At 53.7% G+C, this 21,903-nt stretch overlaps 2 protein-coding genes across 2 annotated transcripts in view; one reads left to right on the top strand and one right to left on the bottom strand.

Moving 5' to 3' along the window:
- Window positions 1–3,634, top strand: part of NTN1 (netrin 1) — a gene marked incomplete at both ends in the record, with an annotated part of 47,278 nt that extends 43,644 nt beyond the window's left edge. The window contains 2 exons of the mRNA XM_079544508.1: window positions 620–694; window positions 3,306–3,634. Of these exons, the coding sequence (XP_079400634.1) occupies window positions 620–694; window positions 3,306–3,634 (404 nt within the window). The remainder of the gene's footprint in view (window positions 1–619; window positions 695–3,305) is intronic.
- Window positions 3,635–7,177: 3,543 nt separating this feature from the next.
- Window positions 7,178–21,903, bottom strand: part of STX8 (syntaxin 8) — a gene marked incomplete at both ends in the record, with an annotated part of 78,687 nt that continues 63,961 nt past the window's right edge. The window contains one exon of the mRNA XM_079544155.1: window positions 7,178–7,245. Coding sequence (XP_079400281.1) covers window positions 7,178–7,245 — 68 coding nt within the window. The remainder of the gene's footprint in view (window positions 7,246–21,903) is intronic.

Here is a 21,903-nt window from a genome sequence, read left to right as displayed (position 1 = left end):
CCACATCCATCCCACATCCATCCCATATCCATCCCACATCCATCCCATATCCATCCCACATCCATCCTACATCTATCCCATATCCATCCCACATCTATCTATATATCCATCCCATATCCAACCCACATCCAACCCACATCCATCCCATATCCATCCCACATCCATCCTACATCCATCCCACATCCATCTCATATCCAACCTACATCCATCCCACACCCATCCAGCCCCATTGCTGTAGGGTTCAGCCCTGCACTGTGCTTCCCTGCAGCATTCAGCCTCCCACTCTCAACTCCAGCTCTGCAACCAAAAATGAAGTGCATTTACAAAACTGAATGGAATACAGCTTTGCAGCCCCCACCTCTGACTCTGCTCACCTCCATGGAGCGCCAGTTGCTTCCCCAGCCCCACTGCCGGGCTGACCCCATGGGGTTGGGGTAACAGTGGGGCTCTGTGGGGTGAGGACGGGGCTGTGGGGCACTGTGGGAGGGATCTCTGTGCCCTAGGAGAGACAGAACTGCTGACAGCCCCCACAGAGGGGTGTCTGGGTACATCCCCCCACAGCTTCTCCTCGTGTTCCAGCTCATTAATGGTGTTTCCCTGCCCCCCCTCTGCCCCACAGACTGTGACTCGTATTGCAAAGCCTCCAAGGGGAAGCTGAAGATTAACATGAAGAAGTACTGCAAGAAGGACTACGGTGAGTGCAGCCACCCCAAACCCGCAGTGCTGTGCTGTAGGGTGATGGGCAGACAGTGCTGCAGGGCGGGCAGTGCTGTGGGATGAGGTGTTATGGGATAAGAGATGCTATGGGACAAGAGATGCTACGGGGAAGTGATGCTGTGGGATATATGATGTTATGGAATAAGAGAGATTATGGGATTAGAGATGTTATGGGTTAAGAGATGCTGTGGAATAAGTGGTGTTGTGGGATAAGAGATGCTATGGGATAAGAGATGCTATGGGATATGAGATGCTACAGGATATGAGATGCTATGGGAGAAGTAATGCTGTGGGAGAAGTGATGCTCTGTGATATAAGATATTATGGAATAAGAGATGTTATGGGACAAGAGACGCTGTGGGATAAGTGATGTTATGGGATAAGGGATGCTATTGGAGAAGAGATGCTATGGGAGGAGTGATGCTGAGGAATAAGAGAGGCTGTGGGAGAAGTGATGCTGTGGGATGGGATAGCAGTGCTGCAGGGTCGATGGTGCTGTGGGATGAGTGCCGCTGTGGGGGAGGCAACGCCAAGGGACAAGCGATGCTGCAGAGTCAGCAGTGCTTTGGGATGAGGAATGCTTTGGGATCAGCAATGCTCTGGGACAGCCATGCTTTGGGATGGGGGAAGAGCGAGGCTGTGGGACCGGCAATGGGGCGCTCAGTGCTGGGACAGCTCACACTTCCCACAGAGCTGGGAGCGAAGAAAGGGCTGCAAAGTTGCACGGGGGATAATGCAGCCCCTCTGAGTGACACCGCGGTGGGATGCCAATTAGGAGACTCTTTTCCTCATCGCTCCATGGCATCGCTACACTGAATGTCCTAAAAGGCCCTAATTAGCTGAACGGAGCTCCTGCTCCCGCGGGCTCCGCTGGCTGCTATCACCCCACACTCCTCAATGGGGCCTTTGAGCTGGCCGCCCCATTCACGGGCTGAAAGGGGACGTTGGCCCCGATTCATTGCCCTATCTCTCTGCTTTGGGTACTGTTGCGGTGGGTTTTTCTTTGGATAAATTGGGCTCTTTCCCACAAGATGGGTTCAGTGCAAATATTTGCAGTACAGCGGTGATGGGGCGGGAGGGGGGGAAGGGGCAGGGGGGAGGGGGGTCCCATAGTGCTGTGCCCACTGCCCCACTGCTGCACTGCGGGGAGAGCCCCAGCAGAGGTGTGGGGCTGGATGGCCCCGTGCCCCACCGGGATTAAGGGCTGTAAATCCCCGATATTGAGGCAGTAGGAAACTGGCGGCCGGAGAGGCAAAGCTCAGCGCCTTTGCCAAATACATTTTAAAAAAATAATAATAAAAAGGGAAAAAAAAGAAAAAGAAAGAAAAAAAATCCCATATGAACATTTTGCTCCAGCGGGGGAGGATGCAGTGCTTTCCATTCCCAGAGTGTCATCACTGCGGTCCCAAAGGCTCTGCCCTGTATCCTCTGTGTGCGGGACGCAGTGGGGCTGAGCATGGGGAGCTGGGGGGTGGAGCATGGGATTCTGTGGGGCTGCGTATGAGATGGAGTGGGGGCTGCAGATGGGATGCATTGGATCTCCATGTGGGATGCAGTGGGGCTGAGTGTGGGATACAGTGGGGACGAGCACAGGATGCAGTGGGGCTGACATGGGATGCTGTGGGGCTGAGCATGGGATGCTGTGGGGTTGAGCATGGAATGCTGTTGGGCTGCATGTGGGATGCAATAGGGCTGAGCATGAGATGCAGTGGGGCTGAGCGTGGGATGCAGTGGGGATGCTTATGGGCCACGGTGGGGTTGAGTATGGGATGCACTGGGGCTGCATATGGGATGCAATGGGGCTGAGCATAGGATGCTCTGGGTCTCCGTGTGGGATGCAATGGGGCTGCATATGGAATTCATCACAGCTGTGGCAATGCCAACAGTGCCTCAGCTTCACTCCCTCCACCCCACGGACAGAGGCAGCACACAGCCATCCCCAGCAGCTCTCCCCACACCGTGGGTCAGCATGGGGTGCCCTGCGAGCTCCTCCCAGTTCCTTCCCACTCACTCTCTCCATGCTGTCAGCGTGGAGCCGGGCAGGTCAAAGGTTTGAGCTCTTTTGGAAAGATTTGTTTCCAAAAACTAAAAGTTGGCCGATGCTCACATTTTGTTACCTTCACACCAGGCTGGGAAATACACGGTCAGAGCTTCGGCTGTTTGTTTAATTCTTCTTCTCCCTTTTTTCTTTATTTTTTAATGAAAGCAGCTGGTGTGCATGCCGTGCTCGGCAGGAAAAGTACTGACACTGTGCGGGGTGGGGGTGTGCAGCGTGCAGCGGAGGGCTGTGCAGGGCAGGGTTGGGGGTGTGCAGTGTGGGATGGAGGGCTGTGCAGCGCAGGGTGCGTGGTGTGCACTGCAGGACAGGGGGTGTGCAGTGCAGGATGGAGAGCTGCAGTGGAAGGTGGAGGGGTGTGCAGTTCAGGGTGGGGAGTGTGCAGTGTGGGGCGCAGGGCTGCGCAGTGCGGGGTGGGGGGCTGCGGTGAGCAATGGAGGGCTGTGCAGTGTGTGGGGGGTGAGGCTGAGCTCGCTCTCCTCTCTGCAGCTCACACGTAACAGCCTTTCTCCTCTCCCTCCTTCTTTTCCAGCTGTGCAGATCCACATCCTGAAAGCGGAAAAAAATGCCGACTGGTGGAAGTTCACCGTCAACATCATCTCCGTCTACAAACAGGGCAGCAACCGGCTGCGGCGTGGGGATCAGACCCTGTGGGTGCACGCCAAGGACATCGCCTGCAAGTGCCCCAAGGTGAAACCCATGAAGAAGTACCTCCTGCTGGGCAGCACCGAGGACTCTCCAGACCAGAGCGGCATCATCGCGGACAAGAGCAGCCTGGTGATCCAATGGCGGGACACGTGGGCACGGCGGCTGCGGAAGTTCCAGCAGCGGGAGAAGAAGGGGAAATGTAGGAAGGCGTAGGGAGGAGCGGTGATGGACTGAGCGCTGCTGGGTGCGGGCAGGGGGTGGGCATGGGGGGCTCACGGCGCCTTGTATCGAGGGATGAAAAACACGTGAAACCCAAGGATGGAACTGCAGATGTGGTGATAAAAGCGCCGGGCGGAGAGGGGGTGCGGAGCGGTGGTGGGGGAGGGGGACAGGGGTACCCAGGGACACCGAGATGGCACCAAAAGGACAGCTGGGTGGCACTGAGCTGACATTGAAGGGACAGCACTGCGCTGCTGCTGGGCACCAACCCGCACCGAACTGACACTGATGGCACCGGAGTGGCTCAGAACTGACTTGGAGCTGACAGCAAACTGGCACCAAACTGATACCCGACATCAAACCCACAGCAAACCAACACTGAACCAGCACCAAAACGACACCAAATAAATACTGAGACAACAGTGAACCAATCCCTGCCACCAAACCATCACTAAACTGCCATCGCTGCACCCACACCGAGGCAGCCAGGAGCACAGCGGCGATGCTGGAGGAGCCCTCCCCAGAACTTGGACCCCAACTTACAGCAGCAGCCCAGTACAGAGCTGGCACAGCCATCCTGGGCCCCTCAGTGCTGTGGTGCTCACAGTGGGGCCAGGGCAGGACAAGGTGCACACTGCACTCCCACCCCACGGAAACACCCAACCGTGGCTGCCTCAAGAATTGCCCCAGGACAGCAAACAGCCTCCAAACGAAGGCCGGGTGCCACGGCACTGCTCAGCCCTGTGCTCAGCCCCAGGGCACAGCAGGGGCTCCTGGGGTCCCCCAGTCCAGGGCTGCGAGGGCAGTGTGATACCTGGGGGGGGAAGCAAACATTCAGTCGCTACGCAAAGCAAAACCTCCCCGCTCTTTTTCCTTTCAGGAAACTTGGAAACATCCATTTTATGACATTTTCCAGCGGTTTTTGCCTTGTTTTATAGCAATCGACAATATTTATGTAATGACATAAACCACCATAAAGCGAGGCAGCCATGTAAATAGGTGCAAAGCAGAGGGCTCCAGGGCAGCAGCCGCCATGGAGGGAGGGAGGAAGAGAGGGAGGGAGCTCTGCAGAACCCCCAGTCCCATAGGAAGGGGTCTGGGGGAAAAACAGCCTCCAAGCCCGGCTCTGCTCATCCCCTCTCCCATCACAAAGCTGGATTCCCCCAGCGCAGAGCCCAACATGAGGCAGCAGCCATGCGTCCAAGGGAACTGCGGCCACCAAGAATCCGTCCCCAGGTCCCTTCCTGTCCTGCACAGCATGAAGGTGAGCACAGGGGATGTGGGGGTGCTCACAGTGCGTGCCCTGTGCCCCCGAGAGCCTTCCTCAGCTCCCAGCACAGCCCCAGTGCTCCCAGCTCTGCTCCACCACCAGCCAGCTCCCATACAGGCACCAGGCCTTGGTGCCCCTGGGGTTCCAGCCCCATCCATGGCCCTGTAAGCACGACTAGGGGAGCAGCTGGTGCCACTGGTACAACTGGTGCCCTCGGTGACCTTGGTGACTTTTGGTGACTGGTGTCACCGGTGCCACTGGTACAACTGCTCCTCTCGGTGACTTTGATGCAGCTGGTGCAACAGGTGCCACTGTTGCTGTTTGTGCCACTGGTGTCACTGGTACAACTGGTGTCCTTGGTGACTTGGTGCAGCTGGTGCTACCGGTGCCACTGGTACAATTCACGCTTTCGGTGCCTTTGGTGCAAACGGTGCCACGGCTGCCACTGGTGCTCATCTCTTGGGCCGTCCCAGCACTGGGTGTCCATGGGTGCAGCCCTTCCCCACACCCCCAGGATCACCCCAGGGGACCCCGCAGCCATCACCCAGCGAGGCAGATCTTCACCCCCAACCATCACCCCCACGGGCAGAGCTGCGCCGTGTCACCGCCACGCGTCAATCGCACGCTCGTCCCGTGAGCCCAGCGCCCCTTGGGGCACCATCCCACAGTGCTGGGACCCCGCTGGGAGCTGGGGACGACCAGGGGGGACGTGACAGAGGTTGGGATGGGGCCGAGGAGCAGCACAAATGCCCAAACCGCCACCACTCCGTCCCCTCCATTGCATCCGTCCCCACGCAGCCGCCTCCCCTCGGTCCCGGAGCTGTCGCAAACCTGTGTTCATTTTTATGGTTTTGATTATTTCTGTTAATATCTTGAACTGTAAATGTTGTTTAGTTACGACCATCGCATACGGCTTTGGGCAATGTTTCTTTACGATGCATACTAATATATTATGGTTATTATATATGAATATATTTAATGACACGTGGAAAAAAAAAAAAAAAGTTGTGGATTTTCTTATTGTTTTGCCGAGTTACTGTTGGTTTTTGGGGGTTTTTTTGGTTCCGTTTTTCGGTTTATTTTTTCCTCTCGGTTCGTTTCGTTAGATTGGCTGTAACTGAACCCGAAGGAGCTTGTAACTGCCCAGCACCCACTGCTAGAACTAAAGTCAGAAACGCATCGAATAAACTCTTGTAAACCGTCACGGTGTGCACGGAGCTCTGCTTCCCATCACCCCCAGGGTATGGGGACGCCTCTGGGTGCCAACCCGCAGCTGGGATGGGGCTCAGCAGAGCCCCACGATGCTCCCCATCCCTGCAGGGGGGGGATTTCAGCCCTAGAGGAAAAAAACACCCCAAGCAAACGGTGCTGCAAACGGTGCTGCAGTCGGCTGTGGGGTCAGCCCGTGTGACCCATGCTCTCGGTGCCTCCATTGATTTATTCATTCCAAAACATCACGGAGGGCAGAAATCTCAGATCTTTACTGCGGGGACAAATGGTTCGGTGGGTTCCTTTCTCCACCCCCCCCATCCTGAGCTCTCAGTGCGGTGTGAAGCAGCAAATGGGCTCCTGGGCCCCGTGGCCACAGCAACGAGATGCCAGATGTCAGCAGAAGGTAAAGCTGGGAGGCAGCAGAGCCCCTCCCCAAAGTCAGCTCCTGGGTGCTGTGTGCCAGGGGTGCTGGCGAGCACTCCGGCAGCAGGCAGACAAGTCGTATAGAAACAGACCGGCTTTTATTCTGTAGTTATTGCTTGCTCTACCAAGTCAGAAATTAAATTGGCAACGATAACAAAATAACAATTGGTTTTCCTTTTTTTTTGGCCACGAATGAGTGTTCAGTATCGCTTTTCTGTCATTTTTAATAAGTCATCCTTCCCTTCAGTTTAAAATTATAAAAGGAGGAGGCAGATCTCAGCCCCAGGATGGGAGCAGGGATACCAGCACACGTCCCAGGGCACGGCACAACAGGGCGGCTGTGCTTTAAGCACACTGTGCACCCAGGGGCCCCCCGTACCCAGCAGCAGCAGGCAGGCAGGGAGCACATCGTGGCTCTTGTGGTGGAGCTGCTCTGGGACGTGCAGCCATTGCACGGCTGCGTCCTCCCAATCCAGGCAGGGAGAGAATCCTCAGCCGTGCGCCGAGCGGAGGGACGGCGTCTGCTGGACACGGCTTCATGGTGACGCTGCGGGGCTCCTGGGAAGCACAGCAGGGCTCTGTGCAGCACGGGGCTCTCTGTGGAGCTCAGCTGCAGCTCCATCGGGCCCCCCCTACTTCGTCGGCCAGACAGCGACCACAGCGATGGCGATCAGCAGCAGCACGATCACCACCAGCATTCCTGGAAGAGAGGAGACGAGGCGGTAAGGTTTGCTGCCTTCATCTTTTACAATTGGTCTTTTGCAATGACAGCCCCCACCTCCCCCCCAGCACCCGCTGCCCCCCCCAGGCACATCTCCATTCCCGCAGCTCCGTGAGCCCCCCAGTCACGTCGCTCTTCTCTCACCGACCCCTCAAATTAATTTTTAGCTGTGCCTGCGGAGTATCTTCCTGCTCTGACATCTGCCTCACAACGATTACAGGGGATACGTTCAGCTCGTTGCGAGAGCTGCTCTGGAATCCCTCTGTCCCGTCCCGCCGGGGGAAAGGATTATTGGGGAGGAAACCCAAATTGCATCAGGAAATTGTTTCCAACGCAAACTACTCCCACTTCCAGAGAACTCTGCCGAGTGTGAGCAGAGCTCCCAGCGCCGATCCTGCCTTTGGGAAATGAATGTGGTGGTGTGCACAGCAGAGCTCTGCCCCACGGTGCAGCCACTGCCCCACATCCCTGAGCCCACGGATGGGCAGAAGCGCTGCCTTGGAGGGCCGGGCTGCACGCACAGCCCCACACCGGGCCCTCCAGCAGTGGGACCTGGGTCGGGGTCTGCCCGCAGCCCTCCCAGCAGAGCTGTGGGAACACACTGGGGCTCCAAGAGCGGAAAAAAAACGTCCCCACTCTCAGTCGGTGAGCAGATGACGATTACTCAACCACTTACAATATTTACAAGTCCAGCTCATGGCAATTAAAAAAGGATGTATTAAAATAAACTCCTGTTTCCAAGCTGGAGAAGGATATTAGAGACGGCTCTTTGTCAGTAGTGTCATGTTTTCTGTGCAGGAACCATCTCAGCGCCAGGCCCGACGTGTTTTTCCAGCACTGCTCCTCCTGCTCCGCTCAGCCCAATTCGGATCTGCTTTGCCCCCCAGGCTGTGCTCACAACGCTCAGCACCACACATCCGCTCTGCGTGCAGATCTGCGCCGGGGGGAGGCAGTTTAGAGGGTGCAAATCTTTTGCACGGTTTCAGTGCGATGGAGTTTATGAACTTCAGCAATTAAGAGACGAGCGAGATCGGTTTCTTGGAACACGCTCTGTAGGTGTGAGCTATTAACGATACCGAGTTAATGGGGCGTAATTATTCCTTGACAGCTCCCAACAAGGGCACGTAAACACAGCAGCGCTGCGCAGCGGGGAAGGGGACACAGACTGAGGCTGATGGGCAGCAGGGGAAGCTGCAGAGCGTGCAGGGCAGCGGCAGCAGAAGGCAACATTCTGCATTTACTCTCAGAAGAGACGGTTATTAAAACCCAGAGCCCCAGAAGCAGGGTGTGAGGATTTGCTCCCATAGGAGGTAGAGGGAATGGCAAGATGCAGCACTCAGCTGGCACTCAGAGCCCAGGGCAGGAGGTGCGTGCTGTGGGTAAGCTGAGCTCCCTGCTGGTGCCCTTTGGTGGTAGCGCCAGCAACGGCCGGAGCCCAGCTCTGATTTCTGCTCCTCAGCACACGGCTGATGCTGATGCCTTCACAGCCCACTGCTGCTCATGCCAGCTTTGTGACAAGGCAGTATTTACCGTGAAATATCCATTACTGTGCTCGGTGTAACTCCTGGGAATCCGAGCGTGTTTAGGATCTGGCCGGGACCCAAGTGCCTTTTGAAAAGGCAGGCAGGAACTCTGTCATAAATACATCTTGTTTTGACACCTCCCTCCTGAATGTGTGTCAAAGGATCTCTGGTCCACCTCTATCAGCCCACTGATTTCCTATGAGCACTGTCCTGCAGCCGTGGCACCACATCTGCCGAGGCTGAACGCGCCATCCCTCCGTGGGGGCTCACGGAACCCGACAGCGGTGGGGTTGGAAGGCACCCTATTGAGGCCGCCCCAGCTCAGGCTGCCCAGGGCCATCATTGCCCACCTCCAGCTGTGGGCAGCAGTGCTGGGCTCTCTGGGTGCAGCCCAATGGCACTGGCAAGCACTGGGGAGAAGGTCCAAAATAATTTTGCAGTGCCCTAGGAGAACTGATGAAAGCAAGTGCCAGGGTGAGTTTGCCTGCGATAGCTGAGCAAGGAAATCTCTTCCAGTCCTCGCTGCAGTGGATAGGCCTGATAAATAGGAGAAGTAAATCCGAGCGCATGCAGAGGGACAGCTTCTCCTTCCATGGAGGATTCCACTGCTCAATTCAGTGCAGTGCCATCCTCAGCACTGGTGTCTTTTATAGATAGTATAAAAATAATAAATAGCATGCTAGGACTTTAAAAAGCCTCGTATAGCATTACATTATCTGGAAAAAGCCGCTTGTTTTGTGCCAAGAAAGCTCTATTCCCACCGAACTGTCTCTGCAGAAGTTTATGAACAAGTCTTCTTTTATACCAGACACGGAGCGCTAACTTATAAACACATAATGGCTGTTTTATGGGGCGGGAGGGAAGCAGGGAGAGGATGGAGCTGCAACCAGAGGCTGGGCTGCTTTCTTTATGGACGTTCTAACCTCACAGTGTTAAAAAAAAAGAAAAGCCAACACCTTTATCTACTTTCTCAGTGAGTTAATTTGCTGCCCAATTCCCGGCCCCAACCTGTCAGGGCAGCACAGCCCCACTCCTGCCCCTGATGTGCTCATCCAGCACCCAGCACACCCATCCTGCCGCCCTTCGCCTTCCCTAAAAGAAGCCACTTTCTCCCCCCAAAGCTATAAAGCCTCTCCCCCTGACATCCTCCTGCCTTCAAGTGAGACAGGGCATGCAATTTGTATTGCATTAAGAACCACTTTAGCACAAATCCCACGCTATTAAGCCGGCTTGTATGTAAATACACTCCCCAATCCCTACACCTGCATCACTGCAGCCGTCTCCCTGGAGGCCCTGCTCTTTATTAGCTCTGTGACAGCCAAACCTGTGCTGGGGCTGTGCAAAGCGCCGTGGCTGTGTGCTGTCCCACGCCTGTCCACCGGGGAGTCCAGCATTATTGCTTCTGACCTCCCTTGGTCAGCCCAGAAATTCAACACTGCACTCGTACCTCTCAGCTCTGACATGGAAATCATTGGCAGCGCTCACACAAATCAAGACCAGGCTCCGAGAAGGGTTATTAAAGGCTCCAACGCCCATGTGTTTCATTGGGTCTGAGGGAAAAAAGGAGACACTGCTCATGAAAGCTAAGCTCTTTGGAAACAACAACTATTGCATTATTAATTCCTTGTTTGGAAGAGAGACAGAGCTAGGTCATTCCTGTGCAGGACGAAAAGCTCGGGAGTTATCCTGCACTCGGAGTTACCCATGCAACGCTAGGTGAAAGGTGTGAACAGAACCAAATGCACAGGCGTTGCTCCAGGCAGTAACTCCTGGGCCACGGTGGTTCCCATATCCCCTTCAGGGGAGGTTCAGGCCGGATATTTGGAAAATGTTCTTCTCCCAAAGAGTGGTGATGCAGTGGCACAGCTGCCCATGGAGGTGGTGGGATCACCGTGCCTGGGGTGTCCGGAACAGTGGAGACGTGGCACTGGAGGATGTGGACAGTGGGATGTGGCACGGTGGGCTGGGTTGGGGTGATCTTAAGGGTCATTTCCAACCTCACTGACTGCTATCCTATGCTACGACAAGCTGCATTTTGCTGCCGTGCTCCTCTCTCTGCAGTGTGAGGCTGTTAGCATGAGCCTTCCATCGGGTCGCAATGCACTGACAGCAGCACTGCGGGCAAACGACAGCGGGGCAGAAACAAATGGCAAAGCTGGTTTCAGAAGAGAGGCAAAGTGGGTTTAAATCCAAAACTGCTGTTCTTCAGTGATCAAATGACTCCCAGCGTTCGGGTCCCAAACCACATGTACAGCCCTACAGAACGGCAGGAGGTGAGATGAGCGTTTCCCTTAACCCATTATTGTTAGACCTCAATTTGCTTCTCTTCTAATCTATTTTTCAAATTACAAACTCATGCCAGATAGCGCATTGAACCACTTCCAAGAGCACTTGCAGTGAAATCCCACATTCTTTCAAGAAAGCGATGCGTATTTTGTAAAAACCCAACCTCAAATGAGCTGCCACGGCCAGAGGAGCTGAGTGCAGCCCTCCCACCAGTGGGCTTCCACCACTTCTCACATCTCCAGCACAGCCACTGCTCACTCTGCACCAAGGGAATCTGTGCTTCTGGCACTCCTTGATGCCTGCAATCCAAAGCTCGAGGTGCCACGTAAATGCAAACACTGTGATGCCTCTACAGGTCTCCCTAAGATACAGTTCATCCACCTCCTGTGTCAAGGGGAGACACAGACGAAAGCAGGCATGGCTGAGGAAGGTTTCTGGTGGAGCTGAGGTCTGCTGAGACAATTTCCCTTCCACGGTGCAGAACTGCAGCTCAGAGGGAGGTGTAGCACCTGTTTGTGTTTGAAGACAGGTCAAGGGCACAGCAAGAGCAGGACTGTGGTAACACGTCCCTCTAGGGAGCTGGGTGAACTGTGAGCTGTCACACAGGGCTACGAGGGGCAGACAGTGCCACGTACATTTGATACGGCATTACTGAGTCACAGAGCACTGAAACAACTCACACACATCCAAGCAACGCCTTCTGCAAACTCTTCTGACGACTTGCTAATAACACCGCTCACTGCAGTCCTCAGCGCACAAAGAGAGGACGCAAATCCAGCAAGAGGGAAAAGCTGAAAGTTCACAAACCATGCCCAGCAAACACCAACAATTTAAGCCCACCGTTCCACGCAGGAGCCCCTAGCTGGTGCTTTCCCTGATACCGTCTATTTCACTTCCAGTCAAACCTGGCAGCTTCCACTCAGCTCTGCCTGATGCTTTTGGTGATGTGTGCAGGGGAAGCACAGGCTGCACACAGCCAGCCCGACGCAGGACATCACCCAGACCCCAGCATGCACGAAGCTGGAAAACGTGCTCATGTTTTTTTCCTTTTGCTCTTGCTCGAGTGACTTCACAGACTTTCCTTGCCTGTCCTCACACTATTATCAAACTATTTCCAAACCCAAAGGTCATCGGCAGACACGGTTACTGGATTTTTTTGCATGTAGCTTATTTTTCTTCCTTTTTCTTAAAATTAAATAAGCACGCACACTTTCCAACTTTCCCTTCTCCAAGCTCTCTAGCATCCTTTCCCTTACATAAGCAATGCCAAGAAACAAGATCAGTCAAGAACTGGGCTGCATTTCTGAACAACTGTGTTACAGTTTGGAACGGGACTTGTGAAAGTCTGAAAACCAGCAGCATGCACTAAGCCTTCCCAGAAGAAAGGAAACAAAACAAGCCCGGGAGAGACCCTACAAATCCCTGCCTTTAGACCAGGCTCACTCAAGTGAGTCCAACCAATACACAGGTGGCACTGAAATCTTCTTTTCCAGCATACATATGCAAAAACCAGCAGGGAATCATGAAATAGTTGAGTTGGAAGGCTGTTTGGGTTGGGTTGGAAGGGACCTTGGTTGGGTTGGGTTGGGTTGGAAGGGACCTTCATTGGGTTGGGTTGGAAGGGACTTAGGTTGCATTGGGTTGTGGTGGGTTTGGTTGGAAGGGACCTTGGTTGCGTTGGGTTGGAAGGGGCTGCGTACCTTCCCCCAGCTCAGGCTGCCCAGGGCCCATCCATGGCCTCGGGCACCTTCAGGGATGGGGCACCCACAGCTCTAGGCAGCAGTGCCAGGGTCTCACTGCTTTTTAAGTGAAGAATTTCCACTTCACATCCAACCTAAATCTCCCCTCATTTAGCTAAAAATCTTTCCCCAACCTTTACCAATCTGCACAGGCAGCAGGGCCAGGATGGGCTACATCCCAGAGTCGCAGCTCCTCCTCAAATCCATCCATCCTTTGCTCCTTCCCCAGCCTGCACACTGGCACAGGGCTGCAGCCCAGCTGGCAGCCCCCAATGGATCCCAAAAGGAACCGCCACCCCAAGCCGCTACCTGGGGCAGCGCTATGCAGGGACACGACAGATGATCCCAGCGGGGGGCTGTTGTTCCTCCAGTAAAAACAAATGGGAAAAAAAGTAAATAAAATGAAAGGATTGCTCTGCTGGCCTGGCACAGAAGGGACATCTGCCTGTGTCCATCTGCCGCTGCGCTGACACCCCGGCTTTGTTTTTGGTAGGGTCAGTTTTCTGCCACTATAGCTCCCTGAACCGGCCCACCAGGACGCTGTGCCAGCACAAGGAAAGAGATGGGAGCGTGGGGAGAGGGAGCAGGTAGCCCCAGATCTGCTCAGACACATCAGTAAATCGTCCCATAAGGCTCTTAAATCACTTGAGGAGGTATTATCTTTTGCCTCCTCCTTTGTTTTTCACTCCACCAAATGCTGGGGTTACTGGGTGAGATGGATGTATTATAGTGCCAGAATGCTTCTGAAATGTTTAAAGCATCGACAACCAGCGTTATGCCTGAAGGCAACAGTAAAATAAGTAAAATAAAGAAATCACAGCTCAAGTCAGTCCAATGGAAGGAATAAGCTGCAGAAACAGAACTGCAGCTTTGCTGCTCTATCTGAACCTGCGAGAGGAACTTTACCAGCAAGGCGCTGACCAAGGAGGGTGAGTTAGAGCACAAAACCATCATATACTGTTCACACCAAGTCATTTCAGGTCAGATTAAGTGTTCTTGAAGCCTGGTCCATGTGTCTTTTATTTTAAAAAGTGCCCTACTTGCTCAGGAATTGTAAGAACTCCCGAAAATGGGATGCTGGCTCCTAAGTCACTTGGATGCTGAACTGCGTGGTCAGAAGGGCTGAGATTTACATACAAATTGCAAAGCTTCTAAATGGCTTCCTCAGAGCAAGAAACGGGGGTGGAAAAGAGAGAATATTTAATGATTAGTTCCTTATGGGCACGACATTCTTGAAGCATATTTCTTGCAGTCCCTGGAACACTCCTGCATTCTTGATTGCAAAATGGCAATAAGTGATTTCCTTTAAAAGCCTTGTCTTTTATTGGAATACTAAAAATACCCCAGCAGCCCCACTCCACACCACTCTCTCTCTTTCCTGGACAGGCACCATCAACCCTGATGTATTCTGTTTTGAAGAAGGCAATAAACATTTCAGCATGGTCTGTTCAATCCCACTTCATAATAGATCCTGCATTTCCAGTGGAGCCCCTAGTAGCACCATAAATCATCTTTACACAGACTTAAGTCTGAGAAACTCTAGCTCAAAGGCAGCATGGATTTTTTTTTTCTTTAAAAAAAAATAATAAAAATTACAAATGGGTACAAAAGAGTCAAGAATGAAATGAGTGCCAGCCTCACACATGAACCCACCAGGATGCCCCCATCACACAGAGCTGCTGCTGTGGTTGACGAACCTGCACTGTGCAGCTTTGCTCCAGCCCATTCACTTGATGTAAACCTACCTGCAAAGATGATGCTTTGTGGGGTGAGGCTCGGAAAGAATTCCCCCCGCATCCACGACATCTGAACAAACACGGGTTCCAAATCGGGGATAACTGGCTGCTGCTTATTTAAAAAGCCGCAGATGAAGACTGATTGCGTACAATGTCTGAACAGGTTACACACATCCACCTCTCTTTTTTACTTTTTCATTCCACTTTGACCTAAAGTCTGAACTGTTCTTCCGACTGCTTCGCTCGTTGTGTCTGCCTCCATTTGCTACAGGCCTTGGAGAAGAACCTCAAAGAAGAACCTTCAGGTACACAACTACCACACTTTTATCACTGATGTTCTCGGCTTAGGCCAGGAGCTTCTCCAGTAACAGCAGAGCGCCACGAGGCTCAAGAATTAAGGCCAGCTAAGTGCAGGATGCTACCAGCCTTCCTCAGCATCAAAGTCTGATGTAGTCAAGAGCCAGAAGAGACGGAACTCAGAGTGATGGCACAGGCTGCAAACATAAATCAAGAGTGGATGATGAAAACTGCTTCGCAAGTATTAATCTGTCCACCAGGAGCTTGGTTACACAAGGCGAATCCAGCACTTGAACAGCAAGATCTGGTCAATCCAAAGAGAAGACAGTAAGTCCTAAATCATAAAACCTTCAAGAGGAAAGGCACCATTGGTTTCCAGTGCAACCCAATGCTCAAAGTACAGTCAACATCAACTCGGAGCAAGTTGCTCACGGCTTTAATAATACAAGGCTGGCAAACCCCTAAGAATGCTCCTGGCTCCCTCTGGATGAAGCCAAAGCAGCAGATATGCTTGGCTCTGCTCTGAGAAAGGTACTCACTGAGCCATCAAAACCACTTCAGGAAGAACGGCATGGCAGGGACATCCCCAAAAGGCAGTGCTGCAGTGGGCAAGAGCTGAGCGTCTCCAATGCAGCGCTGAAAAAAGGCCAAGAACCTCCAACACCTTTCAGCCCGGAATGTGAAACCACAGCACGGGAGGAAAACGTGCCTGGCTCTTCCCTTTGGCTGGGGGCCGAGGGGGACCCTGTGTTGGGAACTGGGTGCTGGCCACCATCCCCTGCTCAGCATGTCCCCCATGCAAGGACAGCCCCAGGGCAGCCTGCCATCTGGCCGTGGGGACACAGCCTGACTTCTTGCCCCCCATGCTGCTCACTTTTGCTCACCCACCCGCTGCTGGTGCTGGCCACAGAGCAGCACAGTCATTAAAGTAAGTTACAGCCATCAAGAGGAGGAGTATGAGACAGGCCATAGCTCCCCACACTCGTTCCATGCTGCATGTTCCATGCATGTTCCATGCAGCATGTGCTGGTGATGGGGCAGGCACAGAGCAATGCTTGTGTCACCATGGGACCGTTGTCACAGAGGCGCACTGTGAACTCAGTGGAGAGGGGCTGACCCCAGCGGTCACGGAACCCCCCACTGCCACTCTCGAGCTACCTTGGCAGGTAAGGCAGCAGGCTCCCTCTGCTCCTGGCACGGCGGCCCTCCAGGGGGTACCAGTGCCCCAGATCTCACCCCAGCGCCCATCTGGGCATTTCTCCACAGAGAGAATTCCTTCACGGTTGCTGACGGTGCTTCCGACACCCGACGCCGCGTTATTTGGATCGTTTGTGCCACCACCGGCCATTGCTGCAATGCAGCCCACCTTTGGCATCGCAGCTGTGCCGGTGTCTTTCCAACCCATCCCTGTCCCCAGTGTCACCTACATGGCGCCTCAGGCCTCTGTCTGGCCTGGGATACCAGGCGTCCAGGGACAGGGAGTGCAGCTCCCAGCTGGAGGGCTGCCTCTAATGGTGGGTCAGTTCCCAGCTGTGGGGATGCCCCAAGTTGTGGTTCAGCTGCCACCTGCGGGGATGCCCACAGTTGTGGGTCAGCTGCCACCTGGGGGGATGCCCCTAAACGTTGGTCAGCTGCCACCTGGGGGGATGCCCACAGTTGTAGGTCAGCTGCCACCTGGGGGGCAGCAGTTGCCCCTGGTCATGCGCATACCTGGTGAGATGCAGCCAGGTATGCCTGCCCCCAGTGCCCCTGCCCACCGCCGGGATCATCCCCTGGTGGCAGGGACACAGCAGCCCCAGCAGCCGACGGGGCTGCAGCCTGGGGCTGCTTTCCATGGGGAGCCCCCGCAGCCCGCAGGCAGCTGCCCGCTGCAGGGCCCCAACCGCCCCGGCTCCTCAACTGCTCTCCGAGGACCTCCGGTGTGCCCAAGTCCCACCGTGGCTCCGCTCACCTGCAGCAGCGCAGCGCTGGAATCAGGTGGTGAGTTTGGGGGCTGCAGAGCGGGCGGCAGGCTGTCCGCACCGGGTGGCTGTGGGAAAGATGGCATTGCCTCACTGGGGGTGTTCTTGCTTTTCCAGCAGCGATGAGCTCAGACATCCAGGAGGACATCACTGACATCAATGACCTCCTGACCTGGATGAACAACGGTGAGTTTGGGGGCAGCAGAGCTGGTGGGGGGGCGTTTGCACCAAGCGGGTGTGGGAAAGCTGGCGTTACCCCCGTGGTGGTTTTCTTCCACTTCCAGAAGTGGCACCCAAAACAGAGGTCCCAGAGGATGTCCCGGATGACATGCCGGACATGGATGAGCTCCTGACTTGGATGAACAACGGTGAGTTTGGGGGCAGCAGAGCTGGCGGGGGTTGTCTGCACTCAGTGGGTGTGGGAAAGCTGGCGTTACCCCTGCGGGGATTTTCTTCCGTTTCCAGAAGCGGCATCCAACACAGAGATCCCGGACAACATCCCGGACATGGATGACCTGCTCACATGGCTAAACAGCAGTGAGTGCGGGGGCTGCAGAGCTGGCGGGGGGGGTGTCTGCACTGAGTGCCTGTGGGAAGGCTGTCCTCATCCTTCTGGGGATGTTCTTGCTTTTTCAGAAGTGGCGAGTCCTCAGGAGGTCCCCCAGCAGAACCAGGACCCTGCTGATACCGAAACAAGGGGGACCAAAGGAACTGACATTGGAGCAGAGGCAAGACTTAACGATGAGCTGCTGCCTGAACTGGACAGCCAGGAAAGGGAAGAGCTGCTGCGGTGGATCGATGCCACACAGCCACCGAGCCCAGACATCCCAAGCAGCAGAAATACACCACCATTCATCACAGCACTCCCTGACTTTCCCTGGGCCAGCAGGGAGCAAAACGGAGAGGCAAAGGCAGAGGCCTGGATCAGCAGCGACCTGTTCTGCACACATCCATCGTGCTGCAGGCAGCCCTCCGGGCCGCTGCCCTGCACGCCTTTCCTACCACCCTGCAGCACATCACCAGAGCTGCCTGTGCCGACCCCCCTGGATGTCCCAGCACCTCCTTCACCCAGCACAGCACATCTGATGGAGGAGGTGCAGCAGAAGCAGCCCCGGGTGCTTCTCACCCGCCTGGCACTGCCACCCGGCTGCACGTCCTGCCACGTGCCAGGCAACCACCACCAGGGTGGCACCGAGCCGGCCAAGAGCCCGGCGCCCACCTGCACCACCAGCAGGCACCAGCGGCGCACTGGCAGCAGCCCAGCCAAGAAGAGGAAGCTGCCGCAAGGCCGGGACGCTCCAGGGCAGAAACGGCGGCGCTAGGCGAAGCTGGGTGGGCTCGGCACAAACGGGAGCATCTGCAGAAACCGGACAACATGGTGCAGCAGGAGGCAACCAGTGACCAACAGTTCAGGCCACCTGTGGCCCTGAGCTCCTCGCTGGCCCCGCGGCACACAGAGCAGCAGCAGCAATGCTCCTGGGCCACCGGCACCGGCCCCAGCCCTACCTCTCCAAACCTGGGCTGTCCACCAACACCACCTTGGTCTGGGACAACGTGGGACTCCATTAGATTTCATTATGTTATGATCATTATGTTATTCCATCATTTCATTATGTTATGTCATTATGTTACTCCATCTTCAATTACATTAAATAACATCAAATCACTCAATGTTTCGTATTCACTTCGCTACATCTCTGCCTGCAGTCGTTCATGCAGCCCCAAAGCCCCCCAGACCCCACACCCATCTCCAGGGATGTTGGCGTGGTTGCAGCGAGCCGAGAGCTGCAGCTCCTCCCGCACCTCCTCACTGATGTTCTCCATCACCATCGTGCTGCCTCTGCCCCCATCACCTTCTTTTGTGCCTGGGGAAGGAAATGGCCACGTACTGAGCATCGGCTTTCAGCCTTTCAGCCCGGCTCCTTCATCTTCGGAGAAGATTCGTAGATGAGACTGCACTGATTTTAAAGTCAACAGCAATTTTTCCAAAAGAAAATGTTTTGCTCCAGTTTCTGCAGAAATGCGTCAGCCTGCATGGAGAAACCTTGACACAGAGCCTCCTTATTAACACCACTTATAGCTGCTAATGACCGTAAGAGCCTCCTCAAAGGGCCAAGGGAAACAGGCTGAGTGAAGCAGCCTCTGTCAAACCACGGAGCCAACAACTACAGGGCCATGATAAGAAATTAAAGCTGAGTTGTATAATCGCTTTGAGAAGTTTGTGGTAAATGGAGCCTGAAGAGCAGAGGGCTGATAGAACACCACCGTTTGGAAGCAACGTGAAAGTTTCATGTCAGTGAAGGAAGGAATTCAATCTGCGCTGAATTCTTGAAATCATTTAGATGCTAAATGAAGTTCTTCCTCCAAAAAAAGAAAGGAAGGCATTTCTTAAAGCCCACACACAGATCTGTGACTGCTGCATGCTAGGGTATGACATAAAACTATTTTGGTTTTGGAAGGCTGCACTGAATCCTGCGTCAGCGTGGCTGGTTTCCTTCATTTCATATTTTGAATTTATCCCAGCGTAGCACACGAGGTTGTCTTTCATTTTGTGAAAACCACAAAGGAAGGGGGAAAATCCCAATATCACTTCATCTCAGTTCGTTCCCAAAACATGAGGAGTTTGTAAGCTCTCCCTCTCCCTGCCCTGCCCACCGGGGAATGGCAGCAGGACCCAAGAGCACCTGCACAAAGCAAGATGGTTTTCTCCTGATGTTCCGCATCATTTGTTGCTGTTGAAGAATGATTCCCTTTTAGAGCTCCTTAAGCTACTGCTGGATGCAGAAAAAAAAGAATAGGTTTGAGTGAGGACTGTGCCCCTGTTACCAAACCATCAGCAGGGACAAAAAAAATGTCCTGATTTACTAATGACTGCTTCTCCTTAGGACTGATCCGCTCAGCCCGGTGATCCCCTCACACTTGGAGGTGGGAGAAGAAGCACGTGCTGCAGAGGGGCCCATAAATTGCTGCGGTCATTTGTCTGAGCCCACTGCCCCACAGAGGGATGCTCCAGATGCTTTTGCAATAGTGCTGCTTTGATAGCATTACCAGCAGTGTCCCTTATTAATCATGTTGCCACTAAACGTCCCACTGGAGCATTTGCTGATGCTGAGCTTTTCCAAACCATTCCAGTTTCCTCTGAATTTCGGGAAAGCTCAGTGAAGACGTCTGCAATGAAAGCAAACCTCACAACCAGGGAAAGGAGGGAAACAAACTCACCTCTAACCACGACTTGTCCTTTCCAAGGAGAGTGATTGGCTTTAGGGGAGGCACATTAAAAACAGAGACGATGGGACACTTATCCTTCCATTTCTTAGCACAGCAATATTTTGGTGCAAGGTGATCCTAGTACAACCTAAGAGATCCTAATACAACCTAAGAGATCCTAATACAACCCAGCAGTGAATGCTGCTGACGGGACGCCCCTATTTGCTCTCCATATGGAGGCCTGGATGCTGTAAATGTTTTCTTGCTGGCGTTCGTGGCTTTTTCTTTTTGCATCGTCCATTGGAGTTTTAAGGACTTTGAAGGAGATTTTCAGCATGGTCCACTGCCAAGAGCCATCTCCCAGCTAGCTGCCTCGCTCATAAGTCAGTAGCTGACATTACAACAGCAGATTCTATCTGCAAATCCAATAATCCTCCAACTACCAAACATCGCTTTCCCCCGAGATTACTTTTGATGGGGAAGAACATCCTTTGCGAGGCAAAACATTTTATTTAGCATTTTAGCTAACAAAACACATGGTGCTGCTACAGCCCTCCCCGCAAAATCCATTTTCCAGCTCCACTCCTCGCTCAGCCCGCCTGCAAACATGGGAAGCCGTTAACACAAGCTGCCACAATTAACTCCCAGCATCTTCTTCACGCCTCAGACAATCCCGAGCTGCTTGTCATGCAAACAACCTGTGAGATTCATTCTCCTTGCAGGGAAAGGAGGACTAAATTACGGAGTTAAGTAGATTACTGGGGAAGGAGTCACACTCTGCAGCCTTATGAGATGATTAGACCCTGGGAAATCCATACACCAAATCCCCAGGTCCCCACAGTGCACATTCATTACCAGATTCTGGATAAACCGCAATCAAGAACCTTCCCCTGGCAGCACTGAGTGAATACTCAGAAAGTTCCAATGAACTTTCATAGAGGCCGTCCCCAAAAAAGGAGATTATATTGAAGATTTTAGAGGAAAAGAATCTCACGGCTGCATTCAGCAGCTCGGCTGTGAGACGCCTGTTTCTCTTCCCAGCCTTTGTGCAGCAGTGCTACCAGTGCTGCCATCAGCACTGATGCTAAAGAAGCACCGCCGTTGCTCTGTGGGTGCGTGAGCAGCGCTGCCAGCATCAGGACCCAGAGCCTACAGAGGGCTGTTCGCAAATAAGACAGAGAGAAGCAGTTATCTGCCACGTGCATTCAATAAATCTGGTCTAACACAACTTTTCCAATCCAAAAGAGAGAGAAAAAAATACGATTTGCGGCAAGAAGGCCAGCTGTTCCAACAGCGATGGGGAGCAGCCCATGAGAGACAGGCGGGGAGCTGCAGGAACAAGCTCCCAGCGAAGGCCCGTTTGCCCCATGGTAGATGGGTGACCCCATCTCAGGACTCTCCCAGGAATACGTGGACTGACATTAGGGAAGCCCATTGCCCCAGTGGTGGCACAAACGGGCAGCATTTGCCCCCTGCTAACATCTTCTTGCAATGAGTACTGGCTGCAGCAGTCTGGGGAGAGGCTGTTCCACACATGTTCCAGACTTCACTTTACAACACACTTCATTTTCTTTTTAAAAGACTCCTGTGCAGCATTATTCAGCAACCCTCCATTATCTGAAGAATTACAAATTCCCCATTTTCTCAATCTATATAAAGCAAAGGGCGTAACCCCATCAAGCGCTCGAAGGTGAGAGTTTGCTGCAAGCTCTCCCTCCCACCTGGGGTATTTTTACCAAAGCCACATCTTTAAAAATAGCTCGCAGAGAAAGTCTCTTATGCAAGAAGTTAGTTCAGGACTGCTGAAGTGCAGGCTGCCTCTATCCACAGAAACTCCACCACAGGGACGATTGCCTGCCCTGGGAGCTCAGCAGAGGCACTGAGAATG

This window comes from Tetrao urogallus, assembly GCF_951394365.1.
Source record: "Tetrao urogallus genome assembly, chromosome: 18".
NCBI lineage: Eukaryota > Metazoa > Chordata > Aves > Galliformes > Phasianidae > Tetrao > Tetrao urogallus.
The sequence above is the reverse complement of the archived record's forward strand: the minus strand, read 5'-3'. Positions and strand labels throughout refer to the sequence as shown.